Source organism: Malassezia vespertilionis, chromosome 2 (genome assembly GCF_029542925.1).
Source record: "Malassezia vespertilionis chromosome 2, complete sequence".
NCBI classification, from domain to species: domain Eukaryota; kingdom Fungi; phylum Basidiomycota; class Malasseziomycetes; order Malasseziales; family Malasseziaceae; genus Malassezia; species Malassezia vespertilionis.
The window spans coordinates 1293555-1316352 of record NC_079248.1 but is presented as its reverse complement, the minus strand read 5'-3'; the positions used below and the strand labels follow the sequence as shown (position 1 = coordinate 1316352).

At 55.1% G+C, this 22798-nt stretch overlaps 12 protein-coding genes and 1 non-coding gene across 13 annotated transcripts; 5 read left to right on the top strand and 8 right to left on the bottom strand.

Moving 5' to 3' along the window:
• Window positions 1-722: 722 nt before the first annotated feature.
• MVES1_001481 (agmatinase) lies at window positions 723-2139 on the bottom strand (the record flags this gene model as incomplete). Its single annotated transcript, XM_056206325.1, has 3 exons — window positions 723-1905; window positions 1937-2005; window positions 2036-2139. 3 exons carry the CDS (start codon window positions 2137-2139, stop codon window positions 723-725), a joined length of 1356 nt encoding a protein of 451 aa, XP_056062300.1.
• A 414-nt stretch (window positions 2140-2553) lies between these two features.
• MVES1_001480 (uncharacterized protein) lies at window positions 2554-3708 on the bottom strand (the record flags this gene model as incomplete). Its single annotated transcript, XM_056206324.1, has 1 exon — window positions 2554-3708. One exon carries the CDS (start codon window positions 3706-3708, stop codon window positions 2554-2556), a length of 1155 nt encoding a protein of 384 aa, XP_056062299.1.
• Window positions 3709-3800: 92 nt separating this feature from the next.
• On the bottom strand, window positions 3801-5065 carry RMD1 (sporulation protein rmd1; the record flags this gene model as incomplete). Its single annotated transcript, XM_056206323.1, has 2 exons — window positions 3801-4986; window positions 5022-5065. The coding sequence occupies 2 exons, from the start codon at window positions 5063-5065 to the stop codon at window positions 3801-3803; spliced, it is 1230 nt and encodes a 409-aa protein (XP_056062298.1).
• Window positions 5066-5167: 102 nt separating this feature from the next.
• On the top strand, window positions 5168-6136 carry ALG3_1 (dolichyl-P-Man:Man5GlcNAc2-PP-dolichol alpha-1,3-mannosyltransferase; the record flags this gene model as incomplete). The annotated part of the gene is made up of 1 exon (XM_056206322.1): window positions 5168-6136. The coding sequence occupies one exon, from the start codon at window positions 5168-5170 to the stop codon at window positions 6134-6136; it is 969 nt and encodes a 322-aa protein (XP_056062297.1).
• Window positions 6137-6460: 324 nt separating this feature from the next.
• On the bottom strand, window positions 6461-7741 carry MVES1_001477 (uncharacterized protein; the record flags this gene model as incomplete). The annotated part of the gene is made up of 1 exon (XM_056206321.1): window positions 6461-7741. One exon carries the CDS (start codon window positions 7739-7741, stop codon window positions 6461-6463), a length of 1281 nt encoding a protein of 426 aa, XP_056062296.1.
• Window positions 7742-8042: 301 nt separating this feature from the next.
• POM33 (Transmembrane nucleoporin) lies at window positions 8043-8789 on the top strand (the record flags this gene model as incomplete). The annotated part of the gene is made up of 1 exon (XM_056206320.1): window positions 8043-8789. The coding sequence occupies one exon, from the start codon at window positions 8043-8045 to the stop codon at window positions 8787-8789; it is 747 nt and encodes a 248-aa protein (XP_056062295.1).
• A 91-nt stretch (window positions 8790-8880) lies between these two features.
• On the bottom strand, window positions 8881-10233 carry MVES1_001475 (uncharacterized protein; the record flags this gene model as incomplete). The annotated part of the gene is made up of 1 exon (XM_056206319.1): window positions 8881-10233. One exon carries the CDS (start codon window positions 10231-10233, stop codon window positions 8881-8883), a length of 1353 nt encoding a protein of 450 aa, XP_056062294.1.
• Window positions 10234-10418: 185 nt separating this feature from the next.
• MVES1_001474 (uncharacterized protein) lies at window positions 10419-11318 on the top strand (the record flags this gene model as incomplete). Its single annotated transcript, XM_056206318.1, has 1 exon — window positions 10419-11318. One exon carries the CDS (start codon window positions 10419-10421, stop codon window positions 11316-11318), a length of 900 nt encoding a protein of 299 aa, XP_056062293.1.
• Window positions 11319-11464: 146 nt separating this feature from the next.
• ILV5 (ketol-acid reductoisomerase (NADP(+))) lies at window positions 11465-12619 on the bottom strand (the record flags this gene model as incomplete). Its single annotated transcript, XM_056206317.1, has 1 exon — window positions 11465-12619. The coding sequence occupies one exon, from the start codon at window positions 12617-12619 to the stop codon at window positions 11465-11467; it is 1155 nt and encodes a 384-aa protein (XP_056062292.1).
• Window positions 12620-12826: 207 nt separating this feature from the next.
• LYS4_1 (homoaconitate hydratase) lies at window positions 12827-15013 on the top strand (the record flags this gene model as incomplete). The annotated part of the gene is made up of 1 exon (XM_056206316.1): window positions 12827-15013. The coding sequence occupies one exon, from the start codon at window positions 12827-12829 to the stop codon at window positions 15011-15013; it is 2187 nt and encodes a 728-aa protein (XP_056062291.1).
• A 108-nt stretch (window positions 15014-15121) lies between these two features.
• On the top strand, window positions 15122-16392 carry ATG3 (E2-like enzyme; the record flags this gene model as incomplete). Its single annotated transcript, XM_056206315.1, has 2 exons — window positions 15122-15136; window positions 15166-16392. The coding sequence occupies 2 exons, from the start codon at window positions 15122-15124 to the stop codon at window positions 16390-16392; spliced, it is 1242 nt and encodes a 413-aa protein (XP_056062290.1).
• Window positions 16393-16412: 20 nt separating this feature from the next.
• Window positions 16413-19856, bottom strand: LAP2 (leukotriene-A4 hydrolase; the record flags this gene model as incomplete). Its single annotated transcript, XM_056206314.1, has 3 exons — window positions 16413-17558; window positions 17584-17847; window positions 17961-19856. 3 exons carry the CDS (start codon window positions 19854-19856, stop codon window positions 16413-16415), a joined length of 3306 nt encoding a protein of 1101 aa, XP_056062289.1.
• Window positions 19857-21787: 1931 nt separating this feature from the next.
• Window positions 21788-21890, bottom strand: MVES1_001469. Its single transcript has one exon. It is a non-coding gene; the product is annotated as a tRNA-Leu (tRNA).
• Window positions 21891-22798: the final 908 nt, after the last annotated feature.

Here is a 22798-nt window from a genome sequence, read left to right as displayed (position 1 = left end):
CCTAACCCTAACCCTAACCCTAACCCTAACCCTAACCCTAACCCTAACCCTAACCCTAACCCTAACTACTCTACTCTACTCTACTCTACTTTTCTCCTCTCCTCCCTTCCTTCCTTTTCCCTCCTCTTTTTTCTTATTTCCCACTTTCTATTTTCCCATCTCTCTCTATTTTTCCCTTTCTCTCTCTTTTTAACCCTCTCTCTCGTCTTCAGCTTCTTTTCCCTACTCTACCTTCTTTTTCTTCTCTTTCTCCCCCACTTTACCCCCCTTGTTCCTTGTTCCTTGTTCCGTTTTCCTGCTACTCTCTGTACTCTTTCTTCTCTTTTTTCTCTTTTTTCTCTCTGCGTCTCGCTCCTCAACTTCCTCGTATACTTTCTTTTTCCCATTCCCTTTTTCCTCTCATCAAATTATATTCTCCACTTTATCTGTTTTGTCTATTTTTTGCTACTGCTTCTCTTCAGCTTCTTATGCCAACGTTTATAGTCTGCACGTATTGTGTCTACAATGAATTTTTTTCCTCATGTGCGTGGTTCCTCTTGCAAGTGAATTGTGTTTTTGCGCCAGCCATTCGGTTGTGTATACTACTTTGCTGCCACTTGCCATCGCTATTTTATTGTGCGCCTCTTGAATTTCTTTTTAGTCTTTTTTTTTTCTCTACGTTCTCCTTTAATTTGCTATCTTTTTCAGCACATACTACACGCCACCATGCCCGCTTCTGCCCTTCATAACCCTACAAACACGTTTTTTAATGCAAGCAGGAAAAGACCTAGTGCTCCAACAACAAATACCAGCATAAACACCAGTATCGCCAAATAAATCCCACTGCTTATAGTGTCCTCGAACTTTTCCCGCTGCGTCGATGCAAGCATACCAACGAAAAAACTTGTGGCGACAAGCGCAAATAGCGTCATAAACACACGCGTGTCCAATACAATTTCGGCCCAATCGCTCCACGTCGCTGTCGCAAACTCTACCAACGCACGGTCATTTTGCTGCTTCCGCGTTAGCTGTCGATCGGTGCGGTGTGTGCTGCTCATCCGCAGAGACCGCGGCGATCGCTGCTCCGGCATTAATGGCATCTTATCCAGTGGGTACAGTGTCATCATAGAAAATAGATCGTATATTATTGTAGCGGCTGCGGTAGCCGCTTCGGCTGCGTCAACCCCCGCTCCCGCAACCTCCACGCCGACGAGGCTCACTCCAGAAACCCCACGTACAATAGCTCGCAGTTCCCGCATCGACAATCCTGTCCCAAATGCTGTTGCATGGAGCACGTCCATGTCCACAAGAACATACACGGGCATTGAACGCACTCGCTTTCGAATCATATCCACAAATCCGTCTACGCCAAACTTTTCCAGTTCCCACACTTCCAGCTGTGTGAATCCAAACGTACTATCGCGTTCGTAGTCATTAAAATTCTTCCCATGCAATGGGGCCTGCAGCCCCACATGAATTGACGAATTGCTGAGCAAACCTTCCTCCGCCGCCTGGTACAGTGGGTTCGACCCGCCTGATGTGCCCAAGCGCGCGCCGAAATGAAGTACAGTTATTTGTTCATAAACCTTACCCAAGGCACGCAGCGCTGGCAACACAGATGACTCGTTACTGCTCATCAGCGCAACACGCGGATGTGTCTTGCCGTCCTTGGCGTGGTACAATGGCGTGCCTTTCCGGTAGCGTGGTCGCAGTGCTGCTACTGTTCCCTTACCTGTAGGTACAGACTGTTGCAGCACCGCTCCATACGCTTCTTCAAACTGGTCCAATGATCCCACTCCGATATTACCACAGTCTACGATTTTGGATTCAGAAAGGTAGGGGTTGATGCCAAGAATGGGATTAAACGCGTCAGCGATATCCCGTACTGCACTTTCGGCTCGAATAGATTGCGGACTGAATTTGTTGCTGCGTGGTCAGCATGCTGTAAAAAACGTACCGTGATGATCCTGTTATGTCCCCTGGTACGCCCAGCACCGCAATATCCACCGCTACATCCTCAACGAGGCTTTGCGTCAATGGAAATGAGCCCACTTACCATTTCTCAAGCGGAAGTCGAGCGAAACTCGATCCAGTATCCAATAATCCACGCACGACGTACGCGAAAAACAGCACTGATAGTGCAAACGAGAGACAGCGCATACTTTTGGATGCGAATGGCTTAGGCTGCCAAGGCAGGCGTGGCGCGTCAAAATTGCGCTTATATAATACCGCAAAAGGAACGAAACGCGCGGGCAAGATGCGAGTTGAGGCACTAAAGCACACCTACGAGTACATGATCGCTATTACATGCCCACAAGGACATGCGCGCAAATGAGGTATTCATACAGAAACACCCTTAAAAATGCGTTTCCCTGGCGCTATTACATGACCCGAAAGACGCCAGAACAAAGGAAGGAAAGAATAAATGAAGTAAGGAAATGAAGGCTCGTTTTTTTGCAAAGGATGCACATTGACACCTGCTGCGCCGGCGGCTGCACTTTCCATATTAAAAGCACACCAGTGTCTCACATATGCAGATCGAAATCTCCAAAAAGTGCATTTGAAAACCCATCATTAATATGCGCTAGGAAGATGCGGTTGATGTGCATGCGCGTCATGGGGAATAGAAATTACCTGATGACCAAGCACTTGTTGTGGCTCGGTCGTAGGCGGTGCTTGGCCAGGATTCGCGACCAAAGGATAGTCAGTGACTGGGTAGTTGGCAGCCGGGTAGTTGGCAACCGGATAACTGGCAGCCGGGTAGTCGGTCGGTGCAATCGGTTCAATCGGTGCGACCGGAGCGACCTGCGACTGCAAAGCGGGTCCTTGCACAGCAGCAGCATGCAAAGGCGTGGGGCCGGCTTTCAAAGCACCTGGCTCCTCGTTGAAACGCTCTTCCATCTCTGCACGCGCTTCCGGGATGTGTCGCGACTGCTCAAACAGCTGGATCGACTCGGGGCTCGCAAGCATCGTGCAGAATGCAAGGTCCGGAAGCACCGAGAACACGTAGTAAAACGGACTGAGGAAAAACACGGGGATAAGCGCGAAAGAAATAGTGAGGAAAATCTGCTTGACGAGGAGCACAGTCATGCACACAATCAGCAGCACCATCATGTTGTCCAGTTGCTTCCAGCTAGTCACAACAGGCTTCACATTAAATCGGCGCTTAAGCTGGCTCAACACAATCACCTTTTCGCGTTGCAAAGGAACGTTGCGCCTGTGCCGGATAAGCGCAACAATTGCCACAATCCAAATGGCGAGCACCATTGCGAGGTACACCACCCACATGTACGTAGGCACCCATACGTTCGCGATGATAAACCCGATAAACAGCACGATAGCAAAGGCAATAAAAACGGGATTGTACATGCCCATATCATAGCTCTTCTGCTGGTAGTACCCGTTGGCAATCTTGCACCACCGAGCATACATCAAGTACATCACTGTTATCGAAGGTACGATCGCACATGAATACACGATAAACATTATCATACCATCAATGATTTCGCCATATATACGCAGTGTAAATGCGCCTACTTCTAGAACGGCGAATATGATCATAAGCACGTATTCAATTTTGGGTCGTCGTGTGATGGCGTAGTAGATGAATACACAAGCATAGATACCAAAGATGACGGTAAAAAGAATGTGTGTGCTCGGGTCATGGTATTCCTGGAATACAGATGTATCTGCATACGAGCAGCTTTTTACAGGCTGCACCGTTGACATGGTGCGCAAGCGTGGCGGGACGCGGTAAACCAGGGACGGAAGAATAATTCCCCTGGTCCGCCCCCTAAAAGTACCACGTGGCTATGTGTGCACTACGCAAAATACAAATCGACCAGCATGGTGGTGACGCCGAGAATGATTTCCAGCACGATTAGGATGATCACAATTATTTCGAGCCACTCGGAATGGCTCGATGTGACCTGATCCTTGAGCAATTGTAACATATCCTGCAGCACTTCGACACGCATATTCAGCAAATCGATGCGCTGTGGGATTTCCAGGTAACTCCGCGCAGCGGAGTAGAGCGGTTCAAGATCCGGCTGTGCCCAGAAGATTTCGGGAGAGTCCACAATGGAGCCCACGAGATGAATGTTCATGCGCAAAATAAACAGGTGGCCGATGTGTTTCATGATATCCACGGGCGGCATGCCGACCTTGCCGCTATCGGCAATGCTGCGCGGGATATCCTTGGTGGTGTCAATAGTAGCTTCAATCACGCTCTCAAACAAACTGATTTTGCTCGACTGCGCAAGTGCATGCGATAAAGACAACTTTGTCATGTACGTCGAGCCGCGGCGCAAGGTGATTACATCGTTGTAAATCCGACTGTAGTCCGCGAGATACCAGTTCAGATCCTCGCTCTCGACGTCCTCGACAGCAAGACGTTCAACTTCAAACTTGCGCACCTCGCGCAAGAGTCGCTTCTCTTCCCATTCCGACATGCCCCAGATCACGACAGTGCCGTACTCCATAAAAAATACCTCGGGCGTATACCGTAAACTCCGTACCTTGTCTTCGCCCTCCTCGCTAATTGTTTGCAGACCTTGCTCGCTGTGCAGCTCTCCGATGCCCAGCAAATCGCCCGTATTCACATAACCGTCCTCTCCTTGATTTCGATATGGATTATGCACGCCGCGTGCCTCGTCTACTTGCTGGAACGTGTACGTCGTATACACGCATTCATCAAATGAATGCACACTCGTAAGGTGCGTTTGCCGGCGAGCCTCGAGCCACCGTACAAGCTCGGGCATCTTGTACGTGGCCGCGGTACAATACGCAGTAACGCGTGGAAGCCTGGCACGGGCCTTGCGTGTGAGACGCATGGCATCCCTGCGCATACTCCCCTCGGGAATATGCCCAAGCCGTGCCATGCTTGCATCGTCGACCTCGCTATCATCGTCCCAGTGCAGATCAGGGTGGACGTCAGGTTCGTCTGTCGGTGATCTGGGCTCTACTGTGTCCGGAAGGATCTTGTGTTTTCCTGCGGATTTTGTCGACCTGGACCGTTAGGAAAAGAGACTTTGCATACATACCGCTGGGGGCCGCCTTTTGCAGTATACGCTGCGCCAGCAGACATCGCAGTTTACGACGCAGTAGCGGGAGCAGCGGCAGATGGCACGCACCAAAAAAAAAGGCACGTGGAATTATCGGGTGTTGATCGGGGCTCGCCGCTGGGACCATGGCGCGTGCGCAAAAATGGCCCACTGTGCTGCGCTGGGTGCGCCGCATACTGTGCACGCAAGCCGGTTTTCTACCTGTGAGCGTTGCAATAATTGCGTTCGAGATTGTACTCACTTCGCTCATTGTCCGTCGCGTCGCGTACACCGAGATCGATTTCGCCACCTACGTTGCGCAAGCAAAGTTGTTTGTCGACGGCGAGCGCAATTATGCTCGACTGGACCCAGTGAATGGATCGGGTCCCTGTGTCTACCCAGCGGTGCACCTCTACATGTATGCTCCATTTACGTTTATGAGCAAAAGCGACGCGCTTTGGTACGGCCAGCGAGCGTTTGCAGTGTTGTATTTCGTGACGCTTGTGCTAGTTCTTCGCCTGTACGCCTTTGCACGCGTACCCCCATTTTACCTCTTATTCCTTGTCCTATCCAAGCGTCTGCACTCGATCTACGTGCTACGCATGTTTAACGATCCGATCGCGATGGTTTTTGTATACCTGTGCATGTATGCACTGTGCACGAAGCGATGGCACTTGGCGTGTACTCTGTACAGTGTTGCACTGGGCGTGAAGATGAACGTTTTGCTCTATCTCCCTGCACTGTGTGTCATCTTGTTCCGTGCGCTAGGTGCCGTGCGCACCGTCGCATGCCTCGTCGGGATCGTCGGTGGGCTGCAGGCGGTCCTCGGCGCGCCATTTCTCGTGCACAATGCGCCGGCATACATGGCTGGCGCGTTTGACTTTTCGCGTGCATTCCTCTACAAGTGGACTGTCAACTGGCGTTTTCTTTCCGCGTCCGCGTTTTGCGCATCGGGCACTGCGCGTGTTTTGCTCGCTTGCCATGTCGCGGCCTTGTGCGTCTTTGGGCTGTACCGATGGACCGGCATTGGTAAGCAAGGTCCTGCATGGATCTGGGCGCGCTGGCGTGGTGACCCCGTGCCCATGTCTGCCGAAGGTACGTACATGCACCACTGATATCTAGCTATCCTGCTTACCATGTGCACGAGCAACCTGGTAGGCATCCTGTGCGCGCGCAGCCTACACTATCAATTCTACAGCTGGTACGCACACCAGATTCCCCTGCTGCTGTGGGCCACGCCGCTGTGGCCCCCTCTTTGGTGCGTTGCGCGATCCGCTTACCCAGCGCTCTCCTTGCGTTTGCGATTGAGTACGCATGGAATACGTTCCCCAGTACGCCCCTGTCGTCCAGCGTGCTATTGACTGCACATGTTATCATTATTATAGGGCTATTGACATCGCAAAAATCGCGTTGGGATACGCGGAGCTCGCAGCAGCGCATTAGGTGACAATTTTCTTCCCATCGGCAAGAATCTCTTCCTGAGCGAATTTTCCGCCGTTCTGCTCCAAAGCAAGCCGTGCGCCACGCCCAATGGCACTTCCCTGCACCCGTGGATCCCAAGGAAGCGAGTATGGATAGAGCCCCTGGAGTCCCGCATTGTCCGCCGGACACCAATCGACGAGGCCGGCGATTTCATAGGCGGAGTTGATGTACGGAGGAATGCGCCGGCTGGTGTTCCGCTTGCGCCGCTTGTCCAGCAATTTGCCGTGGCATCCGTACAAATCCTTCGCAAACAAACTGTACGCATTGTCCTTTTCTTGTGCGTGCAGCTGGCGCTCGTCGTCAATGCCAATGTAGTGAAAGCGTTTCTCGCCGTCCTTGGCGAGCTTGTTTGCATCCCATCGCATAGCCTTGGCGTGCAGGTCCTTGAAGCGCTGCTCCTTGAACTTGTAGCCAACGACTGTAATTTTTTCAGGGTAGGTGCCCGTGTACTCGCGGAACCGTGCAATGCTAAACAAGAGATTCTGGAAGCTGTCCAAAGCAAAGTCCTCGGTGGTCATCCGGATATTCGCAAGGTCCGGCAGCGTATCCACCGGCTGGATCACAGACGGAGATGTAGATGCCATGGTTGACGGTGCATCCGCCGACAGCGGCGCAAACGCAGCTTTGGATGTAATGCGGCCCGAGCTGATCGGCCACGTCGGGAGCGTCGTCGGAAGCTGGAGCGCGAGGCGGTAGTAGGACTCAGCTTCCGTGGTCCATGCCTGGTTGCGCGTCTGCCCACCGCTGAATACAAGCAGGCTCGTGGTATCGTTAACAGCGACTTCGAGGCTGCGGTGAGTCGTGCAAGCAGAAACGTACCCCTTTTTAATATGCTCGACAAAGGTATTTACGCTTCCGCCACGTTGGTACCGCTCCAAAAACCAATTCTCGTCGTTATGCACCCCGTCCAAGTCGCCGCCCTTCCAAATCGCATGGCCAGCGACGACGACGAGGTGGGTGAGCAGCGCGTCTTTTTCTCCGTATACGATCGGAAATGACTTGCGCAGGTTTTCGACACTCGACGTACACTTGATCATGTCCGAGCCAGCCGAGTCCACGAGCTGCACGATCCTGCCGCTGCGCCTTATGTTCATCAGCAGGGACACGGCAAGAAAAAATACAAGAATGGTGACGCCGAGGTTTGTCACGCGGGAACGTGCGGAAAGCCGCGCGTGTATATTTTTCCATGGATCGCGGTAGCGCCCCCGCATATCTGCATAGGTGGTCGGCAAGGACATGTTCTGCGCTGCCGACAGAGCAGCCGTCTTGGTCGCGTACAGTGTGCAGCGACCAGCAGCAGCGCAGGACACGCGCGTGTCGGCCGAAACGTGCCTGGTCGTCCACGTAAGCGTGCATTCGCTTTCAGCCCGTGTCGCGCCGAGGCGCTGGGCTGCGGCGCCGCTTCCACCGCGTACGAAACATGGTGCGTACAAACCGAAGCCTGTTCTTGGCGCAGACGCTGACTATGACCCGCAGTTGAAAGCAAGTGCACCGCATCTTGTTTGGGCCACTGGCCACTTTTTCACCTTTTTTGCAGGCATGCGCTATCTGCTCGCAGTGGCCACCTTTTCTTGGCAAGGCTACGATATCTGGTACAGACTCGCGTACATTGGCGCCATACTGAGCTACGGTGTGGTTATTTATAAGAGCATTGGTGTGCCACGGACAGATAAGGCATACGTACAGCGCGTGCTCATGGACGAAAATGTACAGTATCTCGTGATTGCGATGTACTGGGCGTACATCCGACCCATTTCCATCACCTTGATTCCCTATATCACGTTTTCTCTTTTCCATCTATTGACCTTTACGCGAACAACCATCCTTCCTACCATTTCTCCCGCAAAAAAGAACGCGGATGGGACGAGCACGCCCGCAGGTGGACAGCTGTCCAAGACGATCCAGACCTGGGTCAAGGAGAACTACGACCGTGCAATGCGCTTTGTGTCCTACGCCGAGGTCGTTATATTTATGCGTGTCCTCATCGGTGCACTTGTATTCCGCAACTCGCTGCTCGCACCTCTCTTGTATGCACACTTTTTGCGCCTGCGTTTCTACATGAGCAGCTTCACCCGCGCCGCATTCCAGCATGTGCGTGGCGAGTTGGATCAGATTACGCAAAGCCCCTCGTGTCCCCCGCCCGTGCGCAAGGGCTATTTGATGCTCACCGATTTGGTGACGCGCTACGCAAGCACTGTGTTGAGCATTAACAAGGAGCAACCTGCCGCACGGCCTGTGCCGCAGTCGAGCACACCGGCCGACCCAACCAAGGTCAAGACGCGCTGATCGTACGCGAAAGCACACGAGCAAAACAGCAAAAAAAGCAGCACTTTTTTTTTTGCACATACGTATAACCCGTTATCTATGAATACAACTACTAGAATGCTTCTGTGTAGATTCCATCGCGTCCAACGCCGAAATAGAATTCATTCGCATTCGAAGTGCAGGTAGGCGAGAATACAACACGTAAGCGGCGCAGCGGCGCAGCCTGTGGGTCCAGCCGCATCGCGGTAGCGACGAGGTACCGAGCATTTACGCAGTTCGCCCATAGCAAGCCGAGCTGTGCAATTTTTAAATCTGTCTCCACGTGAAATGGGCTCGCATCCGTGCAAGGAACAGACGCGAGAAGGCCCGAGAAATTTGCGGCCTGCGTCGAGTATGCTAGGGGAAGAACTTGGCTTGGGTCTGCTGGTGTGGCGCTAAGCTCGACGCGTGTATCCGCCGATACGGGCAGCATTCCCTGGGCCATGGCATTGCGCGCCAAGGCAATATCCAAGTCAAACGCGTCGTTCACATGGTTGATAACGACGACGGCAATAGGGCACTGTGCATCACCCACCGCGAGCCGGCGCAGCCATACGGCAAGCGAGTGGAGACGCTGGAGCCGGACGCGGTACGTCGTTTGCTGCACCGATTTCTGCTCGAGCAAATCGTCTTGCAACAGTGGGGGAACACTATCGACGACCAGCAGCGAAATAGCCGATCCGTCGCACTCTGTACGAAGTCGGTAGACGAGTCCAGGCAGCGTATAGCACAATACGTGCTCTGCCGAGTCAAACGTGAAAGCACTCGCGATATGTACATTGCGAAGCATGCAATCTATACCCGCTTCGACGTGCGCTTTGGCCGCCGCCTCGCCGTCATCGCGGCGTTTGCACTCGTCTTGGAGCATGGCGCGCGCCATTTCCACCATGCGATCGACCATGTGCCGTGCTGCAGATTCGCCCCGCGTGCAGATCAACGCAACGCCGTGGCCATGCTCATGCGAACGTCCCAGTGCGGTGCGCGCAGCAGTAAATAGGATCAGCTGCGACTTGCCCGACGAACTTTCCCCAATCAACTCGGTGACGACGCCTTTGGCGTACCCTCCGCCCAGATGCGTATCCAGCGCGCCACATCCCGTAGATAGCATATCGTTGGCATGTGGTTCCATCGCAGGGTGCCGCGGCAACTCGCCCACTCCGCCGCGCATCGCAATGGGCGAGCCTTGGTGGCCACGGCGAACGGTGCCTTCGTCCTGCTCCGGTGTCCCCGGCACATACTCGGACGTATTCATCGTATATACCATGTCTGCAAAACAAACTGGCTTTGCAGCTGCCTCGCGCTGGATCGTGTTCCGCATCAACAGTGCCGCACGCTCCGAAATGTGCAAGTTGCGCGCGAGCAGCGGCACATTGTCGAGCAGGCATTGTTCCACGGTGAAATAGCCAGCTACAATATGCGTTAGCATGAATACTACATACCTCTTCGACACAATGCCTTTGCGCGCGCATCCAGGCCTACAGTATCCGACAAGAGGTGTGCAGGCATCGCCCAGCAGCGCTGTGCAGCAAGGCGAGCCGATGCACGACCTCCACATCGACATCCCGCCCCCCTCCCTTGCTGTCTGTGACCACGTCGCCGCTGTCTTTTATCATGTCTGCTACACGGCGCGACATACAAATTGAGAGTCATGGCAATCTGTTGGGCGGCTGGCTGTACACACCTTCTACTTTGAAGCAGAAAGATGGCAAGTACCCTGCCATCGTCCTTGCGCATGGTTTGGGTGCTGTCAAAGAGATGGCGCTCGATAGGTACAGCGAGCGGTTCAGCGCCGCTGGCTTTTTGTGCGTTGTGTTTGACTACCGGTTTTTCGGCAGCAGCACGGGCCGCCCGCGCGGGCTGATCGATCCGTCGTTGCAGCTGGAAGACTGGTCCGCCGCGCTGGACTACACGAAATCGCTCCCTGACGTCGATACGCGCCGCATCGGTATATTTGGGTCGAGTTTCAGTGGTGGCCATGTGATCCGTGTCGCTGCTGCGCATCCTGATACGGTGAGTGCCGTGGTTAGCCAATGCCCCTTTACGGATGGACTGGCATCGGCGAGGCAAGTTCCGTTGCGCACGTTGCCGAGCACGGCGCTCCTTGCGCTCCGCGATCAATTCTTCAGTACGAACGACGAGCCCGTACGCATCAAACTGGTGGGCGAACCCGGCGAAGTTGCGCTGATGAGCACCGAGGAATCGATGAAGTACAAGGGGCTCGTCCCCCCCGGAATGAAGCTGGAGATTGAAGCCGTGCCTGCGCGCATTGTATTAAAGATGCCGCTGCTATATCCTGGAAGCTACACGAGCCAGGTGCAATGCCCCATCATGTTTGGTATCTGTGGTAAGGATAGTGTTGCACCGCCGAAGCCAACTGAGTACTATGCAAAGAAGGCGCCGAAAGGCACGATCAAGTACTACCCCGAAATGGGCCACTTTGACATCTACTTGGGCGAGAATTTCGAAAAGGCTGTGGGAGATTACGTGGCATTTTTGGATGCCGTCCTGTGATGTGTGTTACTTGTTACGTCTCGCAGTGTTCTTGTTTTTCTAGTACGTTTCTGTAGTGGCCTGTAGTTTGCGATGTGAAGATGGTTTGTTGTAGCGACGACCATGTCACATTGCCAAGTGCATTATGACTACTGTGCAGCAGCTACTTACTCTTGGCTACGGTGGGGACGCAGGCTGCGGACAACGTGGCCGACGCGCCACATCTCCTGGTCGGCAATAGCGTCCGTCTCCTTGTCGTAGTCCTCGCGGTACGTCGGGCGGTTGCCAAACCCGAGAGCACGACGAGTCTCCTCGCCGTCCTTGACACTCTTGTACAGGCGCTCAAACACGGGGCGGCAGGCCTTCTCGAACTCGGGTGCCCAGTCCAAAGCGCCGCGGCGGGCGGTGGTGGAGCATGCCTTGTACATGTAGTCCATGCCGTTTTGCGCAACGAGCGGGTAGAGCGACTCAAGCGCCTCCTCGCAGGTCTCGTTGAATGCCTCAGACGGCGAGTGCCCGTTGGCACGGAGTACATCGTACTGGGCCTTGAACATACCCTGGATACCGCCCATGAGGCAGCCTCGCTCGCCGTACAAGTCCGAATACACCTCCTTTTGGAAGGTGGTCTCGTACAGGTAGCCGGAGCCGATCGCAATGCCCATAGCGATCGCGCGCTCAAGTGCCTGGCCAGACACGTCCTGGAAGACGGCGACGGACGAGTTGATACCGCGGCCCTCCTTGAAGAGGGTGCGCACGGTGCGGCCCGAGCCCTTGGGTGCACACAAGATCACGTCTACGTCAGAGGGCGGGATAACATTTGTCTGGTCCTTGTAGACGATGGAGAAGCCGTGGGAGAAGTAGAGTGTCTTGCCCTTGGTAACGTACTTCTTCAGCTCTGGCCACGTCGCGGTCTGCGCGGCATCGGAAAGCAGGTTCATGAGAATAGTGCCCTTTGTAGCGGCCTCCTCTACGGTGAATAGGTTCTTGCCCGGGACCCAGCCATCGCCGACAGCCTGGCGCCAAGACTCGCCGTCCTTGCGGACACCGACAATGACGTTCATGCCATTGTCACGCAGGTTAAGACCCTGGCCGTGACCCTGCGAGCCGTAGCCGAGGAGAGCAAACGTATCGTTCTTGAAGTAGTCCTGAAGCTTCTCAAGCGGCCAGTCGACACGCTCGTACACCTTTTCAGGCGAGCCGGCAAAGTCGAGCGTCTGCATGCTGCGCACAGCAGCAGGCGCGGCGCGGCGCTGCGGCGCAGCGCTGCGGGGGGTGCGCTGCGAAAGAAGGCTCATGGAGCGCGCAGGAGCCTTGAGCTCCATGCGGGCGGCGCGAGTGGCAGACCGCAGTCCGCTGCGAGTAAAATTGCAAACGCTCATTGAGGGAGAAGCAAAAGCGGCCGCCGGGCGGCCATTCTTCGCGCCTTATCTCGGCCGAGTGTATGTATGACTCGTGGGGGCTGCATGCCCTGACTAAACACGAGTCGAGGCCGCCGGCATTACCAATCCATGCACATTTCTTCTCCGAGCATGCTCCAGGCGATGCTCGTTGGGCGAGGCGCGCTGCGTGCGAGAATGACGCGGCAGACACGTATGCTTGCGACGGCCTCTGGTGGTACGCCGCAGTCTTACATTGAGAAAGTTGTGCAGAAATACGCAGTAGATTGGGACCCGAGTGTGCGGGTCAAGTCGGGCGACTATGTGTCCATCCAGCCACAGACGGTGATGACGCACGACAACACTGGGCCTGTCATTTCCAAGTTCCGATCGATTGGTGCCACGCAAATCCGCAACCCCGATCAGGTAGTCTTCACGCTCGATCACGACGTGCAGAACAAGTCGGACAAGAATTTGGAGAAATACAGCCGCATCGAGGCGTTTGCGCGCGAAAAAGGCATCGACTTTTATCCGGCGGGCCGTGGAATTGGCCATCAGGTGCTTGTTGAGGAGGGTTACGCGTTTCCGCAGTCGCTTGTCGTTGCATCCGACAGTCATTCGAACATGTATGGCGGCGTCGGCGCTGTTGGGACGCCCATCGTGCGTACGGACGCAGCGGCGATCTGGGCTACGGGTAAGACATGGTGGCAGATTCCCCCCATGGTCAAGGTCGAGCTCACTGGTGCACTCCGCCATGGAGTGACGGGCAAAGACGTCATTGTGGCATTGTGTGGCTACTTTAACAAAGACGAGGTGCTCAACTCCGCGATCGAGTTTGTCGGCAATGGCGTCAAAGAGCTCGGTGTTGACGACCGCCTTTCCATCAGCAACATGACCACGGAATGGGGCGCACTTGCGGGTGTATTCCCCGTGGACGACACAACTTTGGCATGGTACGAGCAGCTGCTTCGCCGCATGGACCGTCTCAGCTTCCAAGTCGGCTCTTCCCCACGCCCTTCCGATACCCACGCGAGGCTCAACTGGAAGCGCTTGGAGGAATTGGAGGCGGACCGGTTTGCTGCCGATCCAGGCGCCCAGTATACCAAACACCTCCAGTTCGATCTCTCGACTCTCTCGCCGCACGTCTCTGGGCCGAACAGTGTCAAGGTCTCCACGCCCCTCTCTGAGCTTGAGCAGCAGAATATCCAGATCAACAAGGCGTACCTCGTCTCCTGTGTCAACTCACGTGCGTCCGACATTGCGTCTGCAGCGTCGGTGCTGCGCGGCCGCAAAGTTGCGCCCGGCGTTGAGTTTTACCTAGGCGCCGCGTCGAGCATTGCACAACGCGAGGCCGAGCAGTCCGGCGATTGGGATGCGCTTATTGCTGCCGGCGCACACCCTTTGCCCGCAGGTTGTGGCCCTTGTATCGGGCTTGGCGTGGGTCTCCTAGAAGACGGCGAGGTGGGCATTTCCGCAACAAACCGCAACTACAAGGGCCGCATGGGCAGCCCGAACGCGCTCGCATACCTCGCGTCGCCTGCCGTTGTCGCAGCCAGTGCCGCACGAGGCAGTATATGCTCGCCGGATAACCTAGAGTCCCCTACGGGGCCCGCGCATCCCTCGCTGCGCATCGTCGAGACGCCCCAAGCAAGCAAACCGGCGGCGAGCGAAGCGCCCGCGGCGCCTGCCGCTGCGTTGGATCCCATGTTTCCAGCATCCTTTTGTGGCCCGGTCATTTTTGCACCGCAGGACAACTTGAACACGGATGCGCTGTACCCTGGAAAGTATACGTACCAGGACGACATCACCCCCGAGAGGCAGGCTGAAGTGGTGATGGAGAACTATGACCCTGGCTTTGCAAGCGTCGTTGCGGAAGAGCGCAAGCGCTTTCCTGCAGATGCGCCCAAGGACACGCGTTTCGGCGTCGTGCTCGTCGGTGGCTACAATTTCGGTACGGGCTCCTCGCGCGAACAGGCGGCGACGGCGCTGAAATATGCGGGCGTGCCTGTTGTGCTTGCGGGCTCGTTCAGCGACGTGTTTAAGCGCAATGCTATCAACAACGGACTTATCTGTCTGCAGTGTGCTGAACTGGTCGAGGACCTCACAAAGGAGTATGGGCGCGACGGCGCGCGTGGAAACGGAGGCAAACGCCCCGGCGAGCTTTGCGTGTTGCTCGACGGTGCCGACTTGCGCCTCGATTCGCGCACCGGAGTGGCGGAGCTTACGTATCCCGATGGCCGGCAAGCACGATACACTACCGTACCTGCTGGTATTGGCCGTTCTATCCAAGAAATCTATGTCGCTGGCGGCATGGAAAGCTGGGTGCGAGCGCGTTTGTAGGCCGTAGCGAATCACGTGTACCACGACCATGTGTCGCTTCACATTCTCTCACGCGGCACCTCCACATGCGCCGGGGCATGGCCGTCTTGTTTCACACGACGATGCGCGATGCAGTCGTTCCAGGTGCGTGTTGTAGGAGCCGCTCACGCTAGACTCGGTTTTGGGCTGTGCGTGACCATTTTGCACCTGTACTACGCGAATCCAAATTTAAGGAGCATGGCCGAATTACGCCGGAAGAGTTTGTGCTTGCGGGCGATTTTCTCGTGCACCAATACTCATCGTGGCAGTGGAACACGGGCGAGTTGTCCAAGACACGCGAGTACCTACCCCCAGAAAAGCAGTATCTCATGGCGCGCGGCGTGCCGTGTTTTCGACGTGTGAGCCAATTGCGGGATCGGCGCCGCCTGAACAAGATGCTGTCTTCTACGGCAAGCAGCACGACGAGCCTGACTCGCCTGGAAAGGGAAGCGCGCAAGTATGGAGGCACTGCGGATGATACAGAGCGATTTGTTTCTATGGACACTGGCGGCAACGAAGCGGCCGAAGACTGGGTGCTGACGCATGTGCTTTCCACGGAGCAACATCGCGCACGTCCTCGCGGCAATGACTCTGGCACGACACTGCGCGAAGTAGACAATCGCCTTGCCTCGTTCAGCATTGGAAAAAGCCCGCCCAGCAGCCGCCGCAGTAGTACGCAGACGCCGTCGCAATGCGGGCAAGCCGAAGCCGAGTCGGAGGAGCTCGAAGGACTCGAGGAGCTCGAGGAAGAAGACCCTGCGTCGTTTGTTCCCACGCTCCTCGTGTCACCGCGGCGCGAATCCATGGTAGGCAAACCGAGTATTACGTCGGTGCGGTCGTACGACTGCATTCTTACTTACGACAAATACTACCAGACCCCCCGTTTCTGGCTCGTGGGCTACGATGCGAACGGCGTGCCGTTGCAGCCCAAGCAAATTTTCGAAGATGTCGCATCGGAGCATGCCTTCAAGACGGTCACGATCGAGCCCTTTCCACACGGCAGCCCTGGCTCAGCCGCGATGGACACGATACTTGCTTCGCAGGACGAAACTCTACGCACGCCGCGCAGTTTGTCGGTGCATGTAGCGAGCATTCATCCGTGCAAGCACGCAAGCATGATGCGCAAACTCATCCATCGCGTGAACGGCGCGGGCGCGGATGAACTGGAAGATACCCCCCCTTCGAGCACGACACCTTCACGGCGAAACCTTTGGTCGTCTACCCTACAGAACGTCTGGGGCTCTGCGAAGCGCTCAGACGTGGAGACAAACGTGCGTGTGGACGAATACCTGGTCATCTTTCTTAATTTCCTTGCGAGTATTGTGCCTACGATTGAATTGGATACTACTGCCTCCGTATAGTGTACATAGTTAGGGTATAATCACTCCTCCGTCTCACGCTGTTCTGCGCGCGCGCGCCGAATGGACGCGCCTTGCGCCTTGTTCTCGGCAATCCACGCCTGCCTTGTGCGGCGCTTGCACGCGGTGCGGTGCGTCCGCGAGGCCGTGTGTTTTGCGCGTTCCGTCTCGCGGACGCGAAATGGGTGAGCTGGATCAGAGGTACATACGTCGCACGTAAACATTTGGTTGCGCTCCATCTTGCCCTGTGCGCGCGCGTCGCTTTGGAGCAAGTCTGACGCGCGTGCACAGACGCTGGACGGATCGGGCATCGGCGCGCCTTGCAGAAAAGCGTGTGTGATGGCCTCGGCCTTGCGGCGCACATGTTCGTGCCACTGTGCGGGATCGGACGCGTCGAGCACGTACAAATACACATCCTCACCCCGCGCTTGTGCACAGCGAATTTCGGGAAGAAGCTGGTTCTTGATCCAGGACACTTGGCGTTTCGCATAGCGACGCGTCGCTACCTGCATCGCCTGGATCGCCTCTTGAAAGAGGGTTTCATTGTGCGTTTGGTGCGTGTCGTACTCGGTCAAGTACGCGTCAAATTCCTTGTATCCAATCGCCTGAAAGATGCCGCGCGTATAATCCGGCGCGCCAGCAATCGTGCGCAGTGCGCGGATCTCGTCCAAGAGTCCGCGCTCAACCATTCCTCCGATGCGTCCGTCGAGTCGTTTTGTGAGCGTTTCTCGATCGCTCCACACCCAAAAAAAAAGTCGGCGCTCGCCGAAGCGCGGCGGCGTAACGTCGGGGGCAGAGTCCTGCTGCGCGAGCCATGCAGACTGCGGCCTGCCCGTGTCGCGAAGAATGCGCAGACTGCGGTACACTTTGCGTGCGTCGTTATGGTGCCAGCGACGAGCGCTGGAAGGATCGAGCGCGTTCAAGAGCTCCCAGAGCACCATGCCTTGGGCGGGAGAATCAGCATTGGGAAGCGGCGCATCGAGGGCGGACCACAGCGCTTGTTGATCAAGCGGAAGCTGCGCCACAGCTTTCTCAAGAACCTCCGCCCCATCTCTGTCCAGCTCATTGGCTGCAGACACGAGCCGCCCCCGAAAAAGCAGGTGCTGCAGGTAGTAGGTCGTGCCGCCGACCAAAATAGGCAGCGTTCCTTTGGATTGCATCTTGGTACACTGGTGTCAGCAAGCAAGCACGTACCAGTTGTGTCGCGTCCTGCACAAACTGCGTGATATCATACTCTTCGCATGGTGCTAAGAAACTCAGCAGGTGATGGGGAATGCCTTGCATCTCCGCGGGCGCGGCCTTGTTCGTAATCACGTCGAGGCCTTTGTACGTTTGCATACTGTCCACCGAGATGATCTCTGCATCCCCAACGAGCTGCGCGAGCTCAACGCCCAGCTGCGATTTTCCAGTGCCAGTGCTTCCGAGCACAGAAACAACGGCAGGCGATGGCGCCAAATCCTACTTGTCAGATATTTTTGTTTACATACGCTACAGCTCAAGGTCCTATCGCGCTGTGTGTCGGTATATGTCCACGCGAGAGACCCTGCGCCGTAGCGCATATGCATACGTACCTTTCGGATCATTGCTGCGGCAATGGGGTGGTAAAAGTCGGCGTGTTCCTCAAACGTTTTGCGCGCAAGTGCGGGTGCAACCTTGTACAGCGCCTTGTAGATCGTGCGGCAAAACTTCATGCGGCCTTGGCACGCGACCCAATCGGCAGCGCATTGTTCGTAGCCGCTGTCTTTGGTGTGCAGCGCAAGCTCAAAGAAGCGGCAGCGAATTTCGGCGTTACGCGCATCGCTAAGGCCATACGTGGCGTCGAGCGCTTCGAGGAGTGCCTTCGTTGCAGGCTTGCGGCCCTGCAAGCTTTCGAGAAAAACAACCTTTTGGTTCGCATTCCAGCCTTGCATGTCGTCTGCAGAAAAGCCAGGCTCGACGTTGCCTTTTTCAATGGCACGCGCCCAGCGTTCGGCTAAGGAAAACGCGGAGCGCGCAAGCTCGTCGTTGTAGATCATCTTGACGGGAAGCGTAGTGCCCTCGCCATAGAGCCACGCATCCCAGTCAACTTGTTTGAGTTTGGCTGTGATGGTGGGATTGCTTGCGTAGAATGCAAACAGGTGCTCTTTCCACTGCTCTGTGCTCACGCCGCGATTGTAAAAAGCGTGAAAGTAGGCGCGCACGTAGGGGATAAATACGTCCAGGCCGCCTACCACACGCTCCAGGTGGAGCAAAAAGTTGGATCCCTTTTCATACGGAATCGAGCTAAACGCATCGTCGGGATCTTCCCCGGCTTTGTACTCTGGGATCAAGCGCTGAAACCTCGGCACGTTGCTGAAACCTTCCAGCGCATCCTTCAGTGCCTTGGCGCCGATAATGTAGGAAAAGCCGCGGTGTGCAGGGCCGTTGTCGTCCGCATGAACCTTTTGCAGAAGAAGGCGCTCCAGATACACGGTCCAGCCCTCGTTCAGCCAAAAAGACTCCCAGTTGATGCATGAGGTGAGGTTTCCGCTCCACGAATGGCACAGCTCGTGCAGCATCACGTCAGTCAAGCTGCGGTCGCCAGCGACCAGCGTCGGTGTGAGCGTGGTCAAGTTGGCATTTTCCATTCCGCCGTAAGGGAACGAGGGAGGAAGCACTACGCTGTCGTACCTTGTCCACGAATATGGCGAGACAAGTTTCTCTGCTTGGTCCAGGAAGCGTTCTGCGTCGCGCTCAAACTCCCATTGGGCTGCATCGACATCCGGCGACTCTGCCCAGACGCCTGTGCGTGGACCGAGCGAACGGAATGCGAGCGAGCCACCGACAATCGCGATGAGGTAGGACGGAATTGGTACTGGTTGCTTGAACTTGTACACCTTGTTTTCGTCCATGCCTTGCTCTGTATCGCCGTCCTGCAGAGCAGACATAAGAATTGGAATCTTGGAGGAAACGTGCGCTGTGTACGTCACCTTGCGGCCTGGTGCATCCATCACGGGCAAGAGGGAGCGTCCATGGATCGCCTGGTTCTGTGAATACAAAAACGGAGTTTCTTTTCCATGCGTCTGTTCTTTGCTGAGCCAACCGAGCGACGTGCATTTTTCCGTGGTGCTATACGTGATGTCGACCGTCACCGTATCGCCTTTGGCGCGTGGACCAAGCGCAATCGTCAGTGGTTCGCCTAGAATGTTGCGACGCTCTGAGAGCACCACATGCTCGGTTTCCTTGCCGTCGACCTTGACCTTGCCAATGTCGAGGAATGACGTATCAAACGTCGCGTGCGCTGCACCGTCCTGCACAATTTGCAGCTTGTGTGTCACTGTACCATAGATACGTTTCATATCCCAATCGACATGCCAGTCGAGATGCAGGTGCCGCGGGCATATCTCGTTGAGGTTAGCGAGCGAGTGAATATCCTGAATTTTGCCTTGACGCGGCGCGGGGATCGCGTCGGGCGCTGGCGGCGCCCATTGCGCATTTTCGGTACGCATAATATGACTCTTGTGTAAAGCGTGCTGCGAGCTTGGCGCGCGGAAGGAAGACAAGAAACTAGGAATGCGCACACGCCCAAGCCGCAATAGCATCCAGCCAAGCTGCAAAGACCGCGCCTGCGCCTTTTCACGTGACTCGTTGGTGCGTGCGCGCTGCACAATGTCGGCACTTGCCGAACGACTGCATACGAACGAGCATGTAGGATAAAAAAGATGCGGTGGCGCATTGCACCGTATGGGCAACGCAGCACATTGTGTATGGACTGCCGCAACGCTTGGTCTGAATTCAGTGCATGTACGAGTGTCGCGCAACGATGTCTTGCACGTTGATGTACCGGACGTATGGTACGCGTTGGTCGCGCTAACGTAGTCTTGTCGCTCAACTTGCAGCCAGTTCGGTGATGATGTGCCAAAGCAGCTATGTACTTTTGGGTATTGTAAAAGTGTGGGAGGTACAGGTGCAGGAGAATGCAAAAGATGTGCGTCGGCTGTGTACATGCATGAAGAAAAACGGTATGCAAGCGTCGGCTCCTGTAGCGTCTTCTGCAGCGCTCGTGCACCATCTCATGGAGAGGGCACATACGGCGACGCAAATTACGCTGCCGGATGATAGGGACGCATTGATGTACATGCCCGAGATGAGAGCTTGGCCGGAGCATGGCGTGCAGGCAGCAGATGCAACGACCGCGACCAGTGTGTCTGTTTCGATAGCGCAGGCGCCTGTGGACGACCTGCCCGCATGGGAAGAGAGCTTGGATTTTAGTTTCCAGTATCCGAAAATTCATTCTCCTTTGGATCTGCTCTTGGAGGAGTTTGTGGAGCCGCTGTCGCATGCAGCGCCGCAGCCGCTAGAACAAATGGAAAATACGTGGACATTTCCACGCCCTGATTGGAATGCACGTCCGCGTGAATCTATCCCCTCTGTATCGTGCGCTCCTCTTCTCGATACAAACTACAAAGAAAAATGTGCTGCTTTTGCACACGCGAAAAAGCGGAAATTGTGCAAGGTGGATTCTGTGATTGGATTTTCCGAAGCCGAGTGGACGAGTCGATCTGTTGTGGACGAAGGACATGCTTGTTGGTACACGACCTCGCGACAATTCCCGCGTAACCTTGTCGATCAGCTCTGCATGCACTCGACAGACTTACTTAGACCATTATGGAGTTCAGTCGTCGAGCAACATCTTGTGCGGCTACATACCTATTTTGCAAAATGCGCAGCTCAAAGCAAAGAGGCTTGGGCTGGGGATGCATTACCGCATCCCGATGCATCCAGTGTGCCGCCGAGCGATAGCTTTGACTACTCTGTTGAGGTGGGTCGTGCGATGGAATCCAGCGACGTGAATGCATACGATTTATTTCCTTGGACAAATTTATGCGAAACGAGGTTTGATGTATCGATTGCATCGCTTCAGACAGATACGCCGCGTCCGAACGATAGCTTCTCCAGCGGCGTGGGTCCGATGGTTGAAAATGCACTCCGACAGTTTGGTTCGCCTGACATGGATGTGGCTCGCAAGACTCCTCGCAGAAGCAGCGGCCTTGGATACAAGACGCCGCGTATGTCTGCCTCGCCTACATTCTCGCGGCGCTCCTCGCTGCCGATGATTGCAGATGGACTTGCGTTGGACAATCAAACGGAAGGATTTGATTGTACGTGCTACACAGCTAACATCAGTATCTCAGGAAGAAACAGGAGAAAAACAAAAACTCGAACAGGGCACATTGGACTTTTTGTTGTACATGCGTCTTGCGCAGCAAAGCGCAGACACGCCTACAATCAAGTTCCAAACGCTGGTGCCCACGAATGCGACTTCACGCGTCGCAGCCAACGCGTTTTGGAACTTGCTGGCCCTGGCCAATGCCGCGCTGTGTACAGTGCAACAGGCCACGCCGTACGGCTCATTGATGGTATGCGTAGAAAAGTAAAATGGCAAGGGCGGGGTTCGAACCCGCGAATGGCGGATGGCTTACAGAATGAAAAATCATTCGGCTTCTTAAGGCCGCTGCATTAGACCACTTTGCTACCCTGCCATGTAGATCATCCGGTTGCAACGACTGAGCAATAATAAATACGTGTACATTTAATTGATGAACTTTAGCATGTATTCTCTGTCTTACCACTATGCTTCCAAACGAAATTCTGCGCAAGATATTTTTAGAGGCCGCGTGGCATGATGAGCACATGGCGCAAACGCTGGCCTATGTATCGAAGTATGCATGTGATGCTACTAAATTTGCCCGCTGGCGTACGCTGACGGTGATTTCAACAACGAAACTATTTAAACTCATGCAGGTATTGCATGAGCTTTTGTCCCAAGATTTTAAGGAAAGCATGCTGTCAATTCCGGGACCTATACCTACATTGTACACGCAATGCCTCTTTATTGATACCGCGACAGATGATACCCCGGACTTGCTGACAGCGCTGTATAAACTCTCTGACGAAATTCGCTGCTCGATGGTAAATGCAGGCGAACTGCTGTCCTTTTTCCCTCATCTCGATATCTTATCGCTTGGCGGCGCAGAGCTCCAGGCATTTGCACCAAGTATCCATTGTGTGTCACCCGTTTCTTTCACAGTAGTGTACCTGGGGAAAGAGACATTACTGCAAGAGGTTTTTGCTCCGTACCCTAGTGTTGCTGAACCGCGTAATGCAAAATGCATCTCGGCACAATGGAAACAATGCGCACCTGGGTTTCGGCGGCGTCTACGACATTTGCATATCATCGGTTTGGACCCACAAAGCGAGCTAACTGGACTGCCCATGCCAATCCATCTGTTGGAGCCATTATGCGCTGGAAGCACAAGCCCAGGCAGTTTCTTGCACGCATACCTTGTTCATAGCACCCCTGGCGAGATGCAATTTCACCAAGAGGCCGATACACTTGATTGGACCCCGGGTGTGCTCAAACTACGCTACGATACACGCAAGTTTTCAC